The 20245-nt window shown below is 41.3% G+C and overlaps 1 protein-coding gene across 1 annotated transcript in view; it reads left to right on the top strand.

Moving 5' to 3' along the window:
* Positions 1 to 2788: 2788 nt before the first annotated feature.
* The window catches only part of LOC135547137 (WD repeat-containing protein 75-like), a 20431-nt gene continuing 2974 nt past the window's right edge, over positions 2789 to 20245 (top strand). Inside the window, exons 1-19 of the mRNA XM_064975846.1 lie at positions 2789 to 2888; positions 7190 to 7319; positions 8065 to 8130; positions 9604 to 9703; positions 9882 to 10003; positions 10195 to 10265; positions 10598 to 10714; positions 12247 to 12335; positions 13898 to 14056; positions 15458 to 15633; positions 15908 to 16083; positions 16297 to 16448; positions 16632 to 16806; positions 17828 to 17922; positions 18071 to 18166; positions 18413 to 18582; positions 18851 to 18910; positions 19036 to 19170; positions 19509 to 19600. Of these exons, the coding sequence (XP_064831918.1) occupies positions 2803 to 2888; positions 7190 to 7319; positions 8065 to 8130; positions 9604 to 9703; positions 9882 to 10003; positions 10195 to 10265; positions 10598 to 10714; positions 12247 to 12335; positions 13898 to 14056; positions 15458 to 15633; positions 15908 to 16083; positions 16297 to 16448; positions 16632 to 16806; positions 17828 to 17922; positions 18071 to 18166; positions 18413 to 18582; positions 18851 to 18910; positions 19036 to 19170; positions 19509 to 19600 (2267 nt within the window). The 5' untranslated portion in view covers positions 2789 to 2802. The remainder of the gene's footprint in view (positions 2889 to 7189; positions 7320 to 8064; positions 8131 to 9603; positions 9704 to 9881; positions 10004 to 10194; positions 10266 to 10597; positions 10715 to 12246; positions 12336 to 13897; positions 14057 to 15457; positions 15634 to 15907; positions 16084 to 16296; positions 16449 to 16631; positions 16807 to 17827; positions 17923 to 18070; positions 18167 to 18412; positions 18583 to 18850; positions 18911 to 19035; positions 19171 to 19508; positions 19601 to 20245) is intronic.

The following is a 20245-nucleotide window of genomic DNA, read 5'->3' as shown; positions in this document are numbered from 1 at the left end:
GCTAATGAGAATTGAGCTATCTGAGAGAGCCATGTGAGTGAGAGGTGCTTTCCGTCTCTCTTCTGGATAATAGCGGGGTGAACAGGCAGTGGCTCGGGTGGAGAAGGGAATTATAATTATTATATTCAGCTCAAGGACACAATGGACACTCGCCGCAAAAAGTGTAACAGTATAACTTTAAACCGTCCCCTCGCCCATACCCGGGCGCGAATTAGGGACCCTCTGCACACATCAACAACAGTCACCCTTGAAGCATCGTTACCCATCGCTCCACAAAAGCCACAGCCCTTGCAGAGCAAGGGGAACTACTACTTCAAAGGCCTTAGAGCAAGTGACGTCACCGATTGAAACGCTATTTAGCGCGCACCGCTAACTAAGCTAGCCGTTTCACATCCGTTACAAAAGCATGGATTTTTTTAGGGGGCATTATGGTCACACAAAGGGGATGTCGCTGGGTAATTTGAGGTATTATCAAGTGCTTGTCAAATTGTGAATAATAGTGTGCAGCCTGAGCAAAAAAAAATAAAGCAGAGCTCATGCCTTTCATGCAACTTTTTTCAAATCATCATTTCAGTCACATCATACAGCCTTAGAATGTATTTAAAATCGAAATGTTTTGCCCAACGTTTGTATCACAACTAAAGTTACATAAATAACTCTAAATTAAGCATATAGGAGTACCTATTTCTTTGTTAACTGCTAAACACAGAATAGCCACATGTGCGCACTCCCTCAAATCGTTTGGAGAAAACATTTAATTTTATTCAGCTATGTTCAATTGTATTCTTCATACTATAAAATAATATAAAGTAATGCCATGGAATTCTAACCAAATCTTGTCTGCTAAATGAACTAGTGTAGCCATATGGCATAGCCAGATCAGGGTCTAACATAAGGACAAGTCAGAGTATGTTATTTTGTTCTTCTGAAATAGACTACATTCTAGACTGGATTTATTGCGATGGTGTAGGCTATGTTACATGGATTTATTAGATTTTTTAATATGTAGATGTTCCAAAGGTCTGCATCAGTGGTTTGTAGGCTATGAGTGGAAGCAAGGAGATACAAAATGTGTTTATGTTAATTAACAGTCAGTTACTGTGAGACCTGCAGTTATTTGCTTGACAATCACCAGCTGACAACATTTCATGACTGCCACAGCCCTAGGCATGGGTCCTCAAATCCTCAAAAAGTTTTACAGCTGTACAATTAGAAGCATCTTGACTGGCTGCATCACTGCTTGGTATGGTAAAAGTATTGCCCACGATTGCATGGCACAAAAGAGGTTGGTGCGGACAGCCTAGTAAATCAGCCCAACCAACGCATCACCGTGGGGATAAGCTACCTGCACTCCAGGACACCTACAGCACCCGATGTCACAGGAAAGCCAAAAAGATCATCAAGAGCAACAACCACCCGAGCCACTGCCTGTTCACCCCGCTATCATCCAGAAGAGAGACGGAAAAACAGCTTCTATCTCATGGCCATCAGACTGTTAAATTGCCATCACTGGCGCCTTAGAGGCTGCTGCCCTATATACAGAGACTTGAAATCACTGGACACTTTAACCAATGGAACACTATTCACTTTAATAATGTTTACATATTGTAACAACCCTGGGTTTATAAGCGCATATATCGACTCTGCCACTTGAGCATGCTTTTGGGGCACAGTCGAAAGCACGCTGGACTTCGGGCTAGAAGGTTGAGGGTTCGAGATCTGCTCCCTGACTGTTAACTTAACATATTTTGCATTACTCATCTCATATGTATTTACTGTATCCTTCCCATTCTACTGTATCTTAGTCTATGCTTCTCTGACATTGCTCATCCAAATATGTATATATTTATTATTAATTCCATTCCTTTACTTTAGATTGTGTGTATTGTTAGATATAACTTGTTAGATATTACTGCACTGTTGGAGCTAGAAACGTTATGGAGTCACCTATTATTATTATTATTATAATTATAAAAACTCGCCTACGGCTGTTATCTTCACAAGGATCATATTTTATGTATAACAAGTCCCATAGGTTATTATAATGCATACATTTTTTTACAATATTAAAAATTATAATATTAGCGGCACATTAACGTTATCCCACACCGCCACCCAGCTGCCACTACTTACGGCACCCCTATCGATATGTCCTGTATACACTGTGGTTCCTGCCGCAGCATTTAAAAAAAAGACGGAATAGAGGTTCCTGCACCACTGCATAGGGCTTCTCTGTTAGCAATTCATAGGCTTACCTTATTATCCTCCATGGTTAAAGTCTATGGCTGGAGCCTATGTTCCCATCATGTAAAACTTTACCAAGTGATTACCAAAGAGATAAGCTATCGCATTTTATACGGTAACTCAGCCAACGTCATAATGTGAAAGGACTGTTACGTAATAAAACAACTTCAGGGATGATCTGTCAATCAATGCGATCAGCGACGCAATACTGGATCCCCATACAACTAAAAAGACCACTCGAAACAATAAATACTGGTGTATTAGCTACGTTTCTGTTTTTTTGTATAATAATGTGATGAGACAACAAATAAATAAGTAAACAACAGCTGACAACAATGATGAGCAATACATAACATTGTAAATAAGAATGTGTTCTTATCTGACTTGGCTAGTTAAATAAGGTTAAATAATTTAAAGAAATAAAGATAACAAATCAAATGCAGTAATTTGAGAAGAACGCTTGAGGGCGACTTCGAACCAGTTTTGAATGAACAAGGACAGAAGCATGCCATGTGTTGTTGGGTCAGAGGCGAAGGTTCATAGTTGAAATTCGAAAAGATGGTGGCGCACGCAGAAATACGCGTGGTTCACCTTGGTGGAAGCAAAATAAACTTCAGAGAGCCAGTTATTACAAATGATTCCAGGTACGTGTGTGTACATTACAGCTGACATTAGCTAAACCTGAATGAACTGTATGTCACAAGTATGGCATGGATGCAAACTGTAGCCCTGGCTAGCTACTGTCGCTAGCTAGCTAGCACGTTAGCTAACGTGGTACTGTATAGCTGCAACACAAGTATTCTAATCTTGAGAGAAACGTAACATTGGCTATTGTCGTCTGTGGTCCTGTAGCTCAGTTGGTACAGCATGGCGCTTGCAACGCAATAATTATGGGTTCGATTCCCGGGAGCACCCATACGTAAAATGTATACCTGCATGGCCATTGCTTCCGTACGTTGTCTTGCGTCCTTGATCAACAAACTCAAACGAAAATAACGTTTCCACTTAACAGCGGCATATTCAGTATCACTAGAAATGATACTTTGCGGGACGAAACAAGAATAATCGTAGCTAAGTCGCTTTGGGTAAAAGTTATTGCTCAATGGGCTTATAGACAGAATCAGTGCAGTGTTGGAAAAAAGTACGTATTTGTCATACATGACTGAGTCCTTTTCTATTAAGGTATATTATATTTTACTCAAGTTAGCCACCAGTAAAATACTAGCGTGATAGTCTAAAAGTATTTGGGTTTAAATATACTTAAGTATCAAAAATGTAATTGGATGAAATATGCTTATAATAAACTTGTAAATTATTTCAAATTCCTTATATTAGGCAAACCAGACGGCACCATATATTTAGAAATGAAGCATGTGTGTTTAGTGAGTCACCAAATCAGTGGAGAGTAGGGATGACCATTTTCCTGTCCTGCTAAGCATTCAAAATGTCAGAAATTGTATGAAGTAAGTACATTATTTTGGATTCCTAAAGAAAATTAAGTAGTAGTACAATTTTTAAGTACATTACACCACTGCGCAGAACAAAAATAAAAATGCAACAGGCAACCATTTCAAAGATTTTACTGAGTTGCTATTTATAAGAAAATCTGTCATTTTAAATAAATTCATTAGGCCCTAATCAAATCAAATTTTATGTCACATACACATGGTTAGCAGATGTTAATGCGAGTGTAGTGAAATGCTTGTGCTTCTAGTTCCAACAATGCAGTAATACCAACAAGTAATCTAGCTAACAATTCCAAAACTACTACCTTATAGAGTCATGTGTAAGGGGATAAAGAATATGTACATAAAGATATATGAATGAGTAATGGTACAGAGCGGCATAGGCAAGATACAGTAGATGGTATTGAGTACAGTATATACATATGAGATGAGTGTGTAAACAAAGTGGCATAGTTAAAGTGGCTAGTGATACATGTATTACATAAAGATGCAGTAGATGATATAGAGTACAGTATATACATATACATATGAGATTAATAATGTAGGGTATGTAAACATTATCTTTGGTAGCATTGTTTAAAGTGGCTAGTGATATATTTTACATCATAGTGATATCATTTCCCATCAATTCCCATGATTAAAGTGGCTGGAGTTGAGTCAGTGTGTTGGCAGCAGCCACTCAATGTTAGTGGTGGCTGTTTAACAGTCTGATGGCCTTGAGATAGAAGCTGTTTTTCAGTCTCTCGGTCCCAGCTTTGATGCACCTGTACTGACCTCGCCTTCTGGATGATAGCAGGGTGAACAGGCAGTGGCTCGGGTGGTTGTTGTCCTTGATGATCTTTATGGCCTTCCTGTGACATCGGGTGGTGTAGGTGTCCTGGAGGGCAGGTAGTTTGCCCCCGGTGATGCGTTGTGCAGACCTCACTACCCTCTGGAGAGCCTTACGGTTGTGGGCGGAGCAGTTGCCGTACCAGGCGGTGATACAGCCCGCCAGGATGCTCTCGATTGTGCATCTGTAGAAGTTTGTGAGTGCTTTTGGTGACAAGCCGAATTTCTTCAGCCTCCTAAGGTTGAAGAGGCGCTGCTGCGCCTTGTTCACGATGCTGTCTGTGTGGATGGACCAATTCAGTTTGTCTGTGATGTGTACGCCGAGGAACTTAAAAAAACTTACTACCCTCTCAACTACTGTTCCATCGATGTGGATAGGGGAGTGTTCCCTCTGCTGTTTCCTGAAGTCCACAATCATCTCCTTAGTTTTGTTGACGTTCAGCTTATGTTAGAGAAAGGAACATTCAATTCTCTGGCAAAAGCTCTGGTGGACATTCCTGCTTTCAGCATGCCAATTGCACACTCCCTCAACTTCAGAAATATGTGTCATTGTGTTGTGACAACTGCACATCTTAGTGGCATTTTATTGTCCCCAGCACAAGGTGCACCTGTGTAATTAATGATTATGCTGTTTAATCCGCTTTTTGATATGCCACACCTGTCAGGTGGATTGATTATCTTGGCAAAGGAGAAATTTTCATTAAAAGGGATGTAAGCAAATTTGTGCACAAAATGAGAAGCTTTTTGTGCGTATGGGAAAATTGCTGGGTTCTTTTATTTCAGCTCATGAAACATGGGACCAACACTTTACATGGTGCATTCTTGTGTTTTTGTTCAGTATATATTAACTAACTAGGCACTCCACTGATCCAAAATGTAATGTTACACATACCGGTAGCTAGCTAGGTGCTTTAAGCAACAAGGGTGCAACGTTAACGTTTATTTAAATACACAGGCATTGCTTTCAATTGTGTTGGGTTGCACAAAAACAGTCCATGGGAAGCCAGAATTGAAATACTATTCCATTTCAACTTATGGTGTTTTCAGTCATCTCAGTCCTCTTTAAAGTGAGCTCCGGTGAAGAAAAGAAAGGAGAATAACTGTTCCCTTTGAATGGGGACTACACTCTGTTTATTTATTTTATTTTTTGCCAGTTCATTCTACCTATTTTGTGGTCCGAAACCCTTCTGCATTCACATTGCTATGTTTAGAAAGGAACCAAGGTATTTTTGCAACATTCACTCAATGCACTCTGGCTGGCCCACAGTCTGGGTTTTTACAAAGTGCAGGACGAGACATTTTATCAGAATGTATTTTCGGACAACTAGATATACCTAATCACATTTTGGAAGCTAATAGATTTGCTTCTACACCTGCATTGCTTGCTGTTTGGGGTTTTAGGCTGGGTTTCTGTACAGCACTTTGAGATATCAGCTGATGTACGAAGGGCTATATAAATAAATTTGATTTGATTTAGTTAAACTATGAGACATAATATCTTCAGATTATAATTATTAACATGTAAATATTATTGGTAACAGAATAAATGGCAAAAGGATAACTAGATTACATAATGTAATTGAAAATTGTACACCCGATGAAGGCTACTGCCCCTTTAAGATTTACCAAATATGTTGTCATCTTACACTATTCAAACCCCACAATCGAATAAATGGCTTATGAAGATCTTAGCTTATAGATCATATTGCAAACAAATCATCTGAACATCGTGTTAATACATGCAAATATAAGTATTTAGTTTTGTATGTGCATCCTTGACAATCTCTAGCCAGTGTCCAAAAACAGCACATGTTTTTTCCGTGAACCTGAACATCATCTTATCTCTTTTGTGGCACCAATGTTTGAGGTTATGGAAGGGGAAACTGTATTGCAGTAGTCTAGTGTATGGTGCGGGAATAATGACAAGCGAACATGGCGAGATTTGGGTTCACATTGCCCTAAAAAAGGGAACCGAACACAGACTTCAAGCGACTCGAACTTAGACCACCTCTTGAGATTGTTTTGGTTCGCTTCGGGGCTCTTTTGAGGGGTCTGGGTTCCCTTGGAGTGGTAAACACTGCACAAAAATTAAGCTAACCTCACTGAGTTCAGAAAAATTGTCTGAAAGGGCCCACGTTTGAAAACACTTAAGGGACCCACTTCCTCTCTGCTTACCTCATGTCAAAATAAAATTCCCCCAGAAGTTTTCCCTTTTTGTCTACATATGGCACACGTCAAAATAAAAGTCCTGCACATGAGCAGAGAGCAAGTGGGTCTACAACAGACCCACGTTTGGAAAGTCTGTTTAATAATACAATCTTTTAGATAATGTGTCTCAAATTCCCTCCCGTCATAATGACCAACCCGCCATGGCCACCGGACATAGTAGGTTGAAATGGAACTGTTTTTAACTTCTGGCTTCCCAGAATTGTATTTCTGTTTTTGTGCAACCCAATACACTAGCGTTGCTACAATTGTATGTAAATACACCTGAGTTGCTAAAAGCACCTAACCGGTATCGTAAGCTAGCTAGACCTGTTTTTGGTATTTAGCTAGCTAGTTAGCTAATCATAATAAACAGTCGGGTGTCTACGTTGAATCGGGAATAACCGTAGTCTGTAAACTGATGTCTTTCCGGTCCTTTTCACCAGGTTCCTCTTGTGTGCCTCGGGGGAGTCAGTGAAAGTGTACAGTTCCAGCTCCGAGGAATGCGTCCATGATTTGCAGGGACACACAGACCTGGTGTCAGGCATTGTCCGCAACCCTTCAAACCACCTGCAGGTTTGTAAATACAGTAGCTACCAGTTTGTGTGCCCGATATGTGTGAACTTTCCATACTGGGCGTTACAGGAAAGCCATAGACTTTAACTAGCCGTCCTTGGCAATACTTTTTTCACTGACTCAAGAACGAAGAAAGTATCTTTTAATGTCTGTGTCCAGTTGCAGGTGGTTCTACAAAAAAACACTGCGAAAACGCATGGCAAAAGCAGTGCTACTATTTTTGCAATGTGATCTTGTTTTTTTACCGAGTGAGAAGTCCCTCTAGCATGTGTGTAGATCTTTGTTTTGGCTACGCAGTGTGACCCTCATCTACTTCTACAGTTCTTGCAAAGATGTTGGAAAATGCAAGATGTCTGGCAGCTAAAATGGCAAGAGAACATCTCACTTGGTGGAAACCTTAGATTTAATATCTTTCTTTGTTTTTGTAGAATGACCTGCAACTGACACACACACTTCTAAGATACTTACTTTTTTGACCGAATCGAGAACAAAGAATCACCAAGAATAGTTAAGTTAAAAAATGTATGGCGACATCTTGTATAGGGCTTTCCTGTAACGCCCAGTATGGAGACATGGTTATCAGATATCTGGTAGCTATAAATACAGTAGCTACATACGTGTCTGCAATCAGCATGTTTGTCAAAAGAATGGTTTGTTGTTGCTCCTATGGTTTGGTGTCTCTGAGGAATGTTTGTTCATTGCAGTGTTTTGTGTGTAGACGTGACATTGTTGCACTCTCCTGCAGGTGTACTCGTGCTCAGCAGATGGCACTGTCCGATTGTGGGACTTCACAGATGGCATCCTCATCAAGGTACAGCCGCACTCTTTGCCAAGATCATTTGCGATCGCTGCTTCCTTTTTTGCTTTATGTACAGTACTCGTCAAAGCACACTTACTCGTTCAAGGGTTTTTCTTCATTTTCACTATTTTCTACTTTGAAAAATAAGAGTAAAGATATCAAAACTATGAAATAACACACATGGAATCATGTAATAACCAATAAGCTGCCTTGGTGACGGCTTTGCACAGACTTGGCATTCTCTCAACCAGCTTCCCCTGGAAAGGTGTAATTCATCCCAAAACATCTCAATTGGGTTGAGCTCGGGTGATTGTGGAGGTCAGGTCATCTGATGCAGCACTCCATCAAATAGCCCTTACACAGCCTGGATGTGTGTTGCGTCATTGTCCTGTTGAAAAATAAATGATAGTCCCACTAAGCGCAAATCAGATGGGATGGTGTATAGTTGCAGTATGCTGTGGTAGCCATGCTGGTTAAGTGTGCCTTGAATTCTAAATAAATCACAGACCGTGTCATCAGCAAAGCACCCCCACACATCACACCTCCATGATTCACGATGAGAACCACACATACGGAGATCATCCGTTCACGTACTCTTCGTCTCACAAAGACAAGGCGGATGGAACCAAATTGGACTCCAGAACAAAGGACAGATTTCCACCAGGCTAATGTGCATTGCTCACATTTCTTTGCCCAATAAAGTATCTTCTTATTGGTGTCCTTCAGTAGTGGTTTCTTTGCAACAATTTGACCATGAAGGCCTGATTTACGCAGTCTCCTCTGAACAGTTGATGTTGACGTGTCTGTTGCTTGAACTCGGAAGCATTTATTTGGGCTGTGATTTCTGAGGCTGGTAACTAATGAACTTATCCTCTGCAGCAGAGGTAACTCTTGGTCTTCCTTTCCTGTGGCCGTCCTCATGAGAGCCAGTTTCATCGTGGCAATTGATGGTTTTTGCGACTGCACTTGAAGAAACGTTCAAAGTTCTTAATTTTCCGGATTGACTGACCTTCATGTCTTTAAAGTAATGACGGACTGTCGTTTGACGTTGAACTCTTTGCTTATTTGAGCTGTTCTTGTCATAATATGGACTTAGGGCCAATATCTGTATACCACCCCTACCATGTCACACCACAACTGATTGAGTCAAGCACATTAAGAAGGAAAGAAATTCCACAAATCAACTTTTAACAAGGCACGCCTGTAATTTTAAATGCATTCCAGTTGACTGGAATGTTTGCGAGAATGCCAAGTGTGCAAAGCTGTCAAGGCAAAGGGTGGCTACTTTGAAGAATCAAATATAAAAATATATTTGAATTTAACACTTGTTTACTACAAGATTCCATGTGTTTATTTCCTAGTTTTGATATCTTCACCATTTTTCTACAATGTAGAAAATAGTACAAATAAACCCCGGAAGGAGTAGGTTTGTCAACTTTTGATTGGTTCTGTATTTATAAATCACTTTACTATAATACTTTTCAGACCTTCATTATTGGGTACCCCATCTACTCCATATACGTCTCTGAAAATCATGGAGGAGTTGTGTTTGTCGTCGTCCCAATGGCAAATGACAAAAGCTCTGGTAAGTACAAATCAGAGGTTGGCATTTGCACATAAATTGTCCTTAAATGCCTATATAGGGCCTTTTTGCAGTCAGTCAGTGTTCTTTCAAGTCACAAGTGATTTATTTTGTAATTGGTCAACATAATAGTGCAGAATGTGGAGGAGGGTGATCTCTGATGTGGTGTGTGTGTCTTTAGAGCTGTTCCAGCTGGTGGCTGTTCATCTGCCCTTAAGTGGGGACCAGGAAGTGGAGGCGCGAGAGCTCTCGGCCGTCCTGTGTGATGTCAGCCCCTCTGGGGCTGCCTCTTTTGGCAGAAAGGTACGTGTAGTAAGGCCTACCTGGAACTTCAGTAGCAAACAAGTCTCTGGCAGCAAACAACTTACTCTTGGGTCACTTGTCATAGTTTGCCATTGTATTGTTAAGTGAGAGGTTTGAGTTTTTTTTATTACCACCTCCAATATGGACGCCAACTCTTCGTGAAAAGCTTGTTTATTCCTCCAATCTAACAGGGTGAATACATTGCTGCCGTCAAAGGTTTACAGCTTGAGGTGTTTTTCTTCAAGAAGCAGAAGTCTCACAGGTAAACAACATTCTGCCCTGTCAGGAGGCTGTCCCCTTCAAGGACTGTAAGCATGAATGTTAATGTCTTTCTGGCTAGTGTTTGTGCAATATAAGTCCAAACACGCTGAACGGCAGTCCTGTCTGTTGGATGAGTGGCCTTTCTGCTTGTCTGTGGTCAGGAGTGGGGGAGTTCAGCCAGCCCTCTCGATTGTTTTGAGAAACCCCCTCGTCTGGAAACAGGGTTGATTACATTACAGTATTTTATGGGGATTTGACATTGCCCAACTAAACATTGGTCATCACCAGTCATAGCACTCATTCAACTGTATTGTCTGTTTTTGTGCCTCACAGGTTTTTCCTCAAGTCAGGGAATAAGAAAGGGGCTAAGAATGCCTTCACCTGTGTCTCGTGCCACCCTAAAGAGGACTGTATCGCCACAGGTCACGAGGACGGCAAAATTCGCCTGTGGTGAGTGATGCCGGAAGACCATACATGGCCTCACTTAAAACTTCTTAAGGCTGCAATCCCGTTAACGGGATCGATATGACAACTGCCAGTGAAAGTGCAGGGCGCCAATTTCAAAACATCAAAAATCTCATAATTAAAATTCCTCAAACACATATCTCATACCATTTTAAAGCTAATCTTGTTGTTAATCCCACCACAGTGTCCGATTTCAAATATGCTTTACAGCAAAAGCACCACAAACGATGTTAGGTCACCACATAGCCACAGAAAAACAGCCATTTTTCCAGCAAAAGATTTTCCAGCCAGTCACAAAAACCACAAATAGAGATGAAAATTAATCACTAACCTTTGATCATCTTCAGATGACACTCATAGGACTTCATGTTACACAATACATGTATGTTTTGTTTGATAAAGTTCATATTTATCAAAATATGAGTTTACATTGGCGGGTTACATTCACTAGTTCCAAAAACATCCAGTGATTTTGCATAGCCACATCATTCAACAGAAATACTCATCATAAATGTAGATGATAATACACGTTATACACATGGAATTATAGATATACCTCTCCTTAATGCAACCGCTGTGTCAGATTTCAAAAAACTTTACGGAAAAAGAAACCCATGCAATAATCTGAGACGGCGCTCAGAAGTAAAAGTCACAATAGTCGCAATGACGGGGTCAACATAAACAAGAAATTACATGATAAATATTCCCTTACCTTTGATGATCTACAACAGAAAGCACTACAGGAATCCCAGGTCCACAATAAATGTTTGTTTTGTTTGATAATGTCCGTTATTTATGTCCAAATACCTTCTTTTGTTAGTGCGTTTGGTATACATATCCAAACGCTCATTCTGGTCAGTGTTACATCGGACAAAAACTTCAAAGTTATATTACAGGTCAAAGAAACATTTCAAACTAAGTACAGAATCAATCCTTAGGATGTTTTTAACATATAGCTTCAATACAGTTCCAACCAGAGTATTCCTTTGTGTCTTCATGAGCAATGGAACGCAAGTGGATACCATGAAGAATAAGTGTGATCAGAAAATGGCTGACTGCTAGACACCTGATAGATTCTGTACTCATTCACTCCCACAACACCATAGAAGTCTCATTCAAATTTCTATAGATGGTTGACATCTAGTGGAACCCCTAGGCAGTGCAACATCATCAATATCTCAAGGGGATTTCATTGGGGACTCTGGTGAACACATACAAAGCTCAGATTTCTCACTTCCTGTTTTGATTTCTCCTGAGGATTTTGCCTGCCATATGAGTTTTGTTATACTCACAGATGTCATTCAAACAGTTTTAGAAACTTTAGAGTTTTCTATCCAATACGAATAATAATATGCATATATTAGCAACTGAGACTGAGGAACGGGCCATTTACTTTGGGCAACTTATTCATCCAAGCTACTCAATACTGCCCCCCCAGCCATAAGAAGTTAAGACCAAATTTAGGGGAAACACTGGATTGGCATCACTCAATCAATGTTCTTTCTCTGTCTTCATAGGAGGAACTTCAACCAGAAGAAGGAGTACACATACTCCACCCTACACTGGCACCACGGGGCAGTCAACACACTGCAATTCACCCCTGAAGGTAACCTATAACCCCTGACCCTCTACCTTTTGAATTATACCTATACAAATCATCTTTGATCACACTACATTTATCATGTAGAGAAGCATGTCTGTTATATGAAATATATTCCCAAATATTTTATTTTATTATTTAATTTTCTCTGTTAAGCTGTGTGCACTGAACTGACACTGATTGTTGCTGACACTGATTGTCCAGATGAAGGGAATTAAATAGGCTATAATGCGCACTACTGTGGCACTCAACTCAAGCAGTGGTAGCCTACTGCTGACAAAGTAATTCAAAGCCTCTACTTTGTCACTCGGGTCGGGATGCGACTTTCCAGTGCTATTATTTTTGCCATGTAATCTTATTAAAACAAAATCAGAATAGTTTTACCTATTTACCTAGTCGGCTTGCCATGTGTTCTGTAAGATAAATATTCCTCTTGAGGCGCATTCAAGTTGCGAGAGCCATGGGGAGGGAAACATGTGTTCTGACAAGGAATCAGTTCACATAAATTGTTGATGCGAAGCCGTTTTGGTAAATGTATTATGAAAGCGTATTTGACCTTTTGTTAAAAAAAAAAAAATCTATTCAATTGCTACCATTTTATTTCTTTACTCCGGTGGCACGTGTGACATCGTTTTACAGATGCAGTTACAACTGAAGTTTTCAATCATGGTTTAGGAGCAGCTGCGCAACAGCTCAAAGTGGACAATGGCATCTTAAAGGGCAATGATGAACTTTGTTCACTTTCAGGCATTTCTATTACAATTATTTATAATAAAATATTAATTATGAATAATAACAACAACAATCAGGATGTTGTGTCCAATGGGGTAAATGCAGATGGACAAACCCAATGCTTCAGGCTATGTAAATGTTATAGCCATTATGCTGCATCAATTGGGCTACAGGTGATAATGCTTATTGCTAATGGCACATCTGATAGACCATGCAGGGTCCAATATGTCAAAATGATTTAAACATTTTTACCAATATGTTATTGGGCTCATTTCTGAAAGTGGAATTTATATTTTAGATGTTGTCAGCATAACTTTATTTTATTTCATTTTGGAGTAAAATGTCCTTTTTTATAAAAGTCACCAGAACTGAGCTTCTCAGTCCTTCTTTATCAAAATGATCCTCGATGAACTTCAAGAAAAACATTAGGACATTTAGCTGGCTACATTCTTTCTATGATAAACATGAGAAATCTGATGGCAATACATTGTTTTTGGAAAAAATACCTTGCTTTTTTCATTCTAAGCTAATTTTGCACTTCTGTTATCTGATGAAAACCCAGCTATTTTTTGCAGAATGTATTGCATTAATGTGAAGAGAAACTATAGTTGCATGCCGCTGATCATTCTATTTGGGCAAATAAACACAGTTGACTTTCAATATAAAATGCATGTGAAATGGTTTGAAACCCTGATTTTCTGATTGTCTGCGTTGTGAAAATGCACATTTTTAAAAGCTAATGCCACCCCTGCTCTATGCCAACTGTTTTCCTGGTTCATGATGGAAGCATTCTGACCAGTGGCGTGATGGCCTTTGTCTCCGCTTCTTTTCTGTAGGCACCAACCTGCTAAGCGGGGGGATAGAATCGGTGCTGGTCCAGTGGCATTACACACAAGAGAACCAGAAGGACTTCCTGCCGCGCCTGGGTGGCGCAATCACACACATTGCCGTGTCACCTGACGGTTCATTGTTCTGCACCTCCCACTCTGACAACAGTAAGGACTGTTGCAACCTGTTACAATAATTTCATGTTTCGTTCCTCCATCTTGGCTCCCTCCCTTGAAGTAATCACTGATCTGACATGACTGGAATGGTAACGGCTATGTAGCGGATTTCAGTGATTACTTTAAGGAAAGATGCTTAAAACTGTTCAGGGTCCTCAGTCTCACACTTGAAAGGGACAGCAGATTCCCAAGTAGCATATAGTATTTTATCTTAGCAATGGCTGGTGCTGACATCACCATGTACAGTGGGGTCCAACATTTGATAAAAAATACTGTATATAAACAAATAAATCAAATCGAATTGTATTGTATTGGTCACACAAAAACGTATCAATTCTGAGCTATATTGTATGCACCATTTGTTTTTATTATTTTATACTAATACAATTGCTCAGAGAAAGAGATCTTGTTTAACAAGTAATAAGTAAATAAATCTCAAAGATAGTGGTCAAAATTATTGGATCCCCTGTTCAATATTCCCCTTGCAAGGATAACAACCCAGACTTTTTCTAAAACGTTTTATGAGAAGAACACATTGTAATCGGCATTGGTACTTGGATTTGGAACCAGTGCTATGGTCAGATGACATGAAAATAGAGCTCTTTGGCCACGCACACCTCTGGTGGGTTTTGCATTGAAAGAAAGATGCATAATCAGAGAAGAACCACATACCTACTGTAAAATATGGTGGTGAATCATCAGAATTTCAGCTTTTTCACTGAAGGATTTTCGGTATCAACGGGGTTAAGGTCAAACAGCATCATGAACTTTACCAAGTACCAGAACATTTTGTCCAGAAGGCTGAAACTTGGCCACACCTGGATCTTTCAGCAAGACAATAACCACAAGAGCACATCCCAAAATCCACAAAGAAATGGTTAATTGACCACAAAATCAACATTTTGCAATGGCCATCTCAGTCTCCAGACGGAGATGGCCATTGGCAGACAGAACCTCATTGAAAACCTGTGGTTTGAATTCACAAGGGAAGTTTATAAGAGCAGACAAAACATCGAGGATCTGGAAGGATTGGTCTAAGATCCCTCCCAATGTGTTTTTGAACAAATCTGTCTCGTTGTCTTCGCCAGGGGAGAGTGCTGGGGTAAAGAATAATAAAAAATAAATTAAATTACTTGTTAAACAAAATCTTTCTCTGAGCAATTGTGTTAGTATTAAATAATATAATTTCAACAACACAAAATTGCGCATACAATATAGCTCAGTATTTGTATTAATTATTTTTCTATTTTTTTTGCTAATCTTTGTCAAGGGATCCAATCATTTTGGACCCCACTGTATGTTGTGTCAAACAACTAAGGGCCTTTGCACATTGTCACGGAGTTAATCTGTAGGCCTGATCCATATTTTTTTCTCCCTATTTTCCCCGTCAAGAAATCACTATCATCCAGAGCTGTGTTAAAGTGTCGGCCATTATCCAGGGGCTGGTCAAGGGCGAGGGTGTGCGGACAGACCTGACGATCGACCCGCGTAGTAAAGCCTTGGTGCTCAACGGGAAACCAGGCCACTTGCAGTTCTACTCTCTCCATCGCGACAAGCTGCTCTACAATGTAAGCACAGCTTTTATTGCCTGGAGCTGACAATGAAGAACACCAAACACTGTCCTTGTTAACTTGGCCCAGGGAGCTACTGAGGAAGGGTTCTTGAACTTTGATGTCATTTGACTATTAGACACAGAATGACTAGAATGGATGGCCTGAGTCTTGGAAGTCTGGCTTTGCTCTTTTGTCATGAACTCAAAATAAACTGTTTGATAACTGAATGAACTCTTATTGACCAATCAAGCTGATGAAAATGGATTGACTATTTCTCTTCTACCTTCAGTTGGACATAGTACAGCAGGAGTACATCCACGAAGAGGGTCTGGACCAGTTTGAAGTGGTCAAGGCGGCGTTCGACACCCGCGGCGACTGGCTTGCTACGGTGGAGGAGAGGACGCAAAAAGGCTCTGAGTTAGAAATCAATTTGAAACTGTGGGCGTACGATGAGCAAACTCAGAGGTACTATTTGTTTGCACACCATAGCCAGCCTGGTTCCATGTTGTTGTACGTCTTCATATCTCGATTTTATACACCTGTCAGCAATGGGTGTGGCTGAAATGGCCAAATCCACTAATTTGAAGGGGTGTCCACATACTTAAGCATACACTATATATACACATGTGGTTTCCATCTTTTGTCCAATCTCCACCCTTCCTCCTCCCCCCTCTGTAGTTTTATGCTGAACACTACAGTCACCGCCCCCCACGAGGACAAGATTACAGCCATGTGCTTCAGCCCCTCACCAGAGACCACCATGCTGGTGACCATCAGCTTCGACGGCCACTTCAAAGCCTGGCTGCTGGCAGACCACTCGGACACCAAGGGTAAATTGTTATTTTCTATCACTGAGCCTGAGGGCCTTCCATTTTGGTCCTGGAGACCTGCTAGTTATTGTTCACTGACACATGATTCGGCTAATCAAGGTATTGATGATGAGCTAAATCACATTGACGCTCTAATATTTTCCTCGGCTTTTCCTTTCTCCCTATGCCGCTGACTACCAGCAGAGGGCGCCTCCTGGTCATGTGACTTTGTGGGCGGGTACCACCACCTTAAGCCTGGCTGCTGCTGCTTCTCGGCCGACGGCTCCCTATTGGCTGTCGGTTTCCAGGAAGTGGTGACTGTATGGAGCCCTTCCTGGGAGCTGCTTACCACCCTGTCCCAGCCCCCAGGGGCCATCAGGTTAGAGCTCACTCGCACACACCTATAAACAGACAGACACACTTAAACAACTTCACACACTTATACAAGTATACACAAACATGCATGACCATTCAAACGAGCAGACATTTCAACAACTTTCCTAACAAAAAAAGTGTATGTTAGCAGATATGGCTGTCTATCAACAAACAAGATGGCTTTTTAAACTAGCAGCTATGACTCATAATATGAACTTTAGATTCACACTTGACATTGTTTACTTGTGTGTAAAACCCTCCGTGGTAGATAAGTCTGTAATATTTAACTTCACTGGCACAAAGCGAGTGTACTTTATGGCAACAGATCGGGAACATACAAAAAAAAACAAGTGATATTGGCCAGCCACATCAACTTGGGAGACAGAACCTGCTCCGCAACATTGAGGGAGCCTCTACAACAATATTTGCCAAGTCAACTCCCCCCTTCCTTAGGTCAGCGGGTGCAGAAAACTAGTATTTGGTGTTGAGTCTTACTCAATTGCATGCCAGAGCTGCCTAGCTGCTGCCTATGATCTAGTGATCAATGTTAACTGTTGCAGTGCTGTGTCATTTACGATTCCCAATTTAAATGTGTTCCTTTTTACTTCCATTTGCATGCCCTGGTTTTAGTGCTGTTATTCACAATGGTCCCAAGAGTCAACTATACCTCACTCTTCATCCCTTTACTTCCTCCACCTAAATGAGGATGTAATGTATATGGCTAGCTCTGCCTCATGTGCTCTGAGTAATGTAGACACTTGCTGGTACAGAAATGGCTTTGGAAGTCGAGCACTGAGCCTCCGCACTGTTATTCCAGCTGCCCACACCCCCTTGTGTAACCGCCTCCTATAGATTTTCTCTTTGACGTCTGCTTGTGCTCTGAACAGAAATGATTTCAGATGACTGTATTTGTTGTTGTAGCTCTGGTGTGGAAAAGGTCCTTGCCACTAATCCTGTGAGTGGGTTGTGGTATGGTCATGAATGGTGAATGGGTTTGAAAAATGAGACTTTTTATGATCCACCAGGGACCTTTGTTTTGGAAGGTTAAGCTGTTCCAAGTACCTGTTGGGGACCAGCACCAAGAACCAACTCTGTTGCTGGAACCTCCTCACCTGCTCACGTAAGACAGACGTCTCTGACGTGCGTGGGCCTATGTGCAATTGTCCTATAAGCAACATAACCGCAACCTAAAATAAAATCTGTTCAATCCATAGACCTGACGTTTGTTTTCCTACTTTCGTTTCTCTCTCTTCCCTTCTCTCAATCAGTGGAGTGGAGTACCCCCGTGGATGTGAGCCTGCTCCAGGCTGACCCACTGTCTGAGAACATGGTTGCCTTCTGCAGTCAGTCTGGCTGCTCCGACTGTGAGTGCTTCCTGGTTCTAGCTCCAACAGGACTCTTTGTCTTTGCTCATTTAGATTTAGACTTGGCTGGGTCTACCATATGACAAGACTAAAGTACATATTATAGAATACCTAGGGGAACCTGCCATGTTACATGTGTGCAACTAGCTAAACTTTGGGTCCTTGGGCTGTGTGGTATGGCAACACCAACTAAACATTAAATAGGTAATATGGGCTTCACTCATCAATGCCCTCTCCTCCCACCAGTGTTTGTGTTCAAGCCCTGCGAGCCGCGGCCCCTCTACTCCCAGAAGGCCTTGTGCACAGGCAAGGTACAGCGTGCCGTCTTTGCCCCGCGCGACCAGATGCTGGAGAGCTGCGAGGAGCACGCTCAGTGGCTCAACAGATCCCAGCTCTACTTCTTCACCCAACACATGGTGAATATATAATACACAGACTGTCTCATAGACTCATGGCTTCCTCGTCTCCTTTCCTTTGTCACCCCTAATAGGTTAAAGGACTGGACACACCACATGTTCTGTTCCAATTCAAACCTTGAATACAAGATCCCCCAAACTACTAAATGACATTGAAAGTAAAGAACCTGTTCATCTGAGGTGATGGCGCATGTGTGGGTTTTACTTCTTATTCCACTGGCAGGTAACTAACCACAGAGTTCTGTCTGACATCCTCTCTCCATTGTAGGATTTGATGACGTTTAGCACTAAGACTGAGGAGGACAGACTGTTGGCGTCTAGTAAACGGGTACAATCTCACTTTGTTACAAAGCAGTTGCGAAACATGTTGCCAAAGTGTTACAGGAATAGATTACATCTATAGCATTCTCTATTGAAGTCCTGACTGTATTTGTTTTTGTATGTGTTTTTCAGCTCATGGTGGACGACAGTGTTGCCGTGACGCCGTTCTATCTGTTGCTAGGGAAACACAGGCAGCAGCAAGAAGCGCTAACCAATCCCATGGCAGAAAGGATTCAGCTACCACAGGGTTCCATTGCCATCAAGGAGGTATGTTTCTCCTCATCCGCATTCATGCAAGGGCCACTGACCATTTATTTGCGGACTTGTAAATAAGCTAGTGTTTCTACGTTCTGTAGTGTTGGCCCTCAAAGTTCATGTTTAGCTTAAATAGTGCATGTGCCAAGTACTTATATATATATATATATAAGTATACTTTCATGTTGTGAACTACTAAATATACTGAGTTCACTTTAGATGCTAGCTAAGACAAATTGGTCTACAAATATTTCTAGATTGTATTAGAAAGTTAGACCAGGTTCCTAGGGGGAGGGGGGGGGGGGAATAAGCATCAGGAGCTCCTCAACTCATTCCTCTCTCCCCCTCAGCTGCTATCCACCCCAGCCCACGTCCTGCCTTCAGCCTCGTTCCTCTGCTCTATGTTCGTACGCTCCCTGCTCATCTCCAGCTCTTCTGCCAGGTGAGTCCAGTAACTAGTAGTTACTTAATTGTCCCAGATAAGAAAATGAAAAACAGACATTGTGCCAGTCTGGTGTAGTGGTTGTGGCTTCCGACTCAGGATCACATATAGATTTTGGCCACCCTCTGTCTATGCCTCTACTATTGAGGTCTGAATTCTGATATTTTATTAAATTATACATTACAATTGACATAGAATCACAATAAATAGGTTAAGCTATATTGGCCTGAAAACGATTAAGGTCAAAGCAGTATTGTGATGATGGCCTTGCACCCTAGGACTCTTTCACCAGTCTTGCTCTGACACATCAGTGCAGATGGAGACAAGGCGAGGAAGCCACATCAAATGAAATTTGATCACCTGGTTGGTCTTAATCCCAACTACAAGGCCAGAATTGAATCCAGCACATCTGGTCCAAGAACTGGAGTTGTGCAGGCCACCACACACTGGCCGTGTCCGAATACCCATACTAGTGTACAACAGACTGCACCATTTGCTCTTCGCCATATACTATTTAGCACGTACCGGTTAATAAAAAGTATGCCCCGGGTGCAACACAGTAGCGGCTCCTGATTGGCTGAGTAGGTGGGGTGGGACAGACATGCATCGCATTAACCAGCATGAAAATAGCTCATTTCCAACTTG

The sequence above is a fragment of the Oncorhynchus masou genome, chromosome 10 (genome assembly GCF_036934945.1).
Source record: "Oncorhynchus masou masou isolate Uvic2021 chromosome 10, UVic_Omas_1.1, whole genome shotgun sequence".
NCBI classification, from domain to species: domain Eukaryota; kingdom Metazoa; phylum Chordata; class Actinopteri; order Salmoniformes; family Salmonidae; genus Oncorhynchus; species Oncorhynchus masou.
The sequence above is the reverse complement of the archived record's forward strand: the minus strand, read 5'-3'. Positions and strand labels throughout refer to the sequence as shown.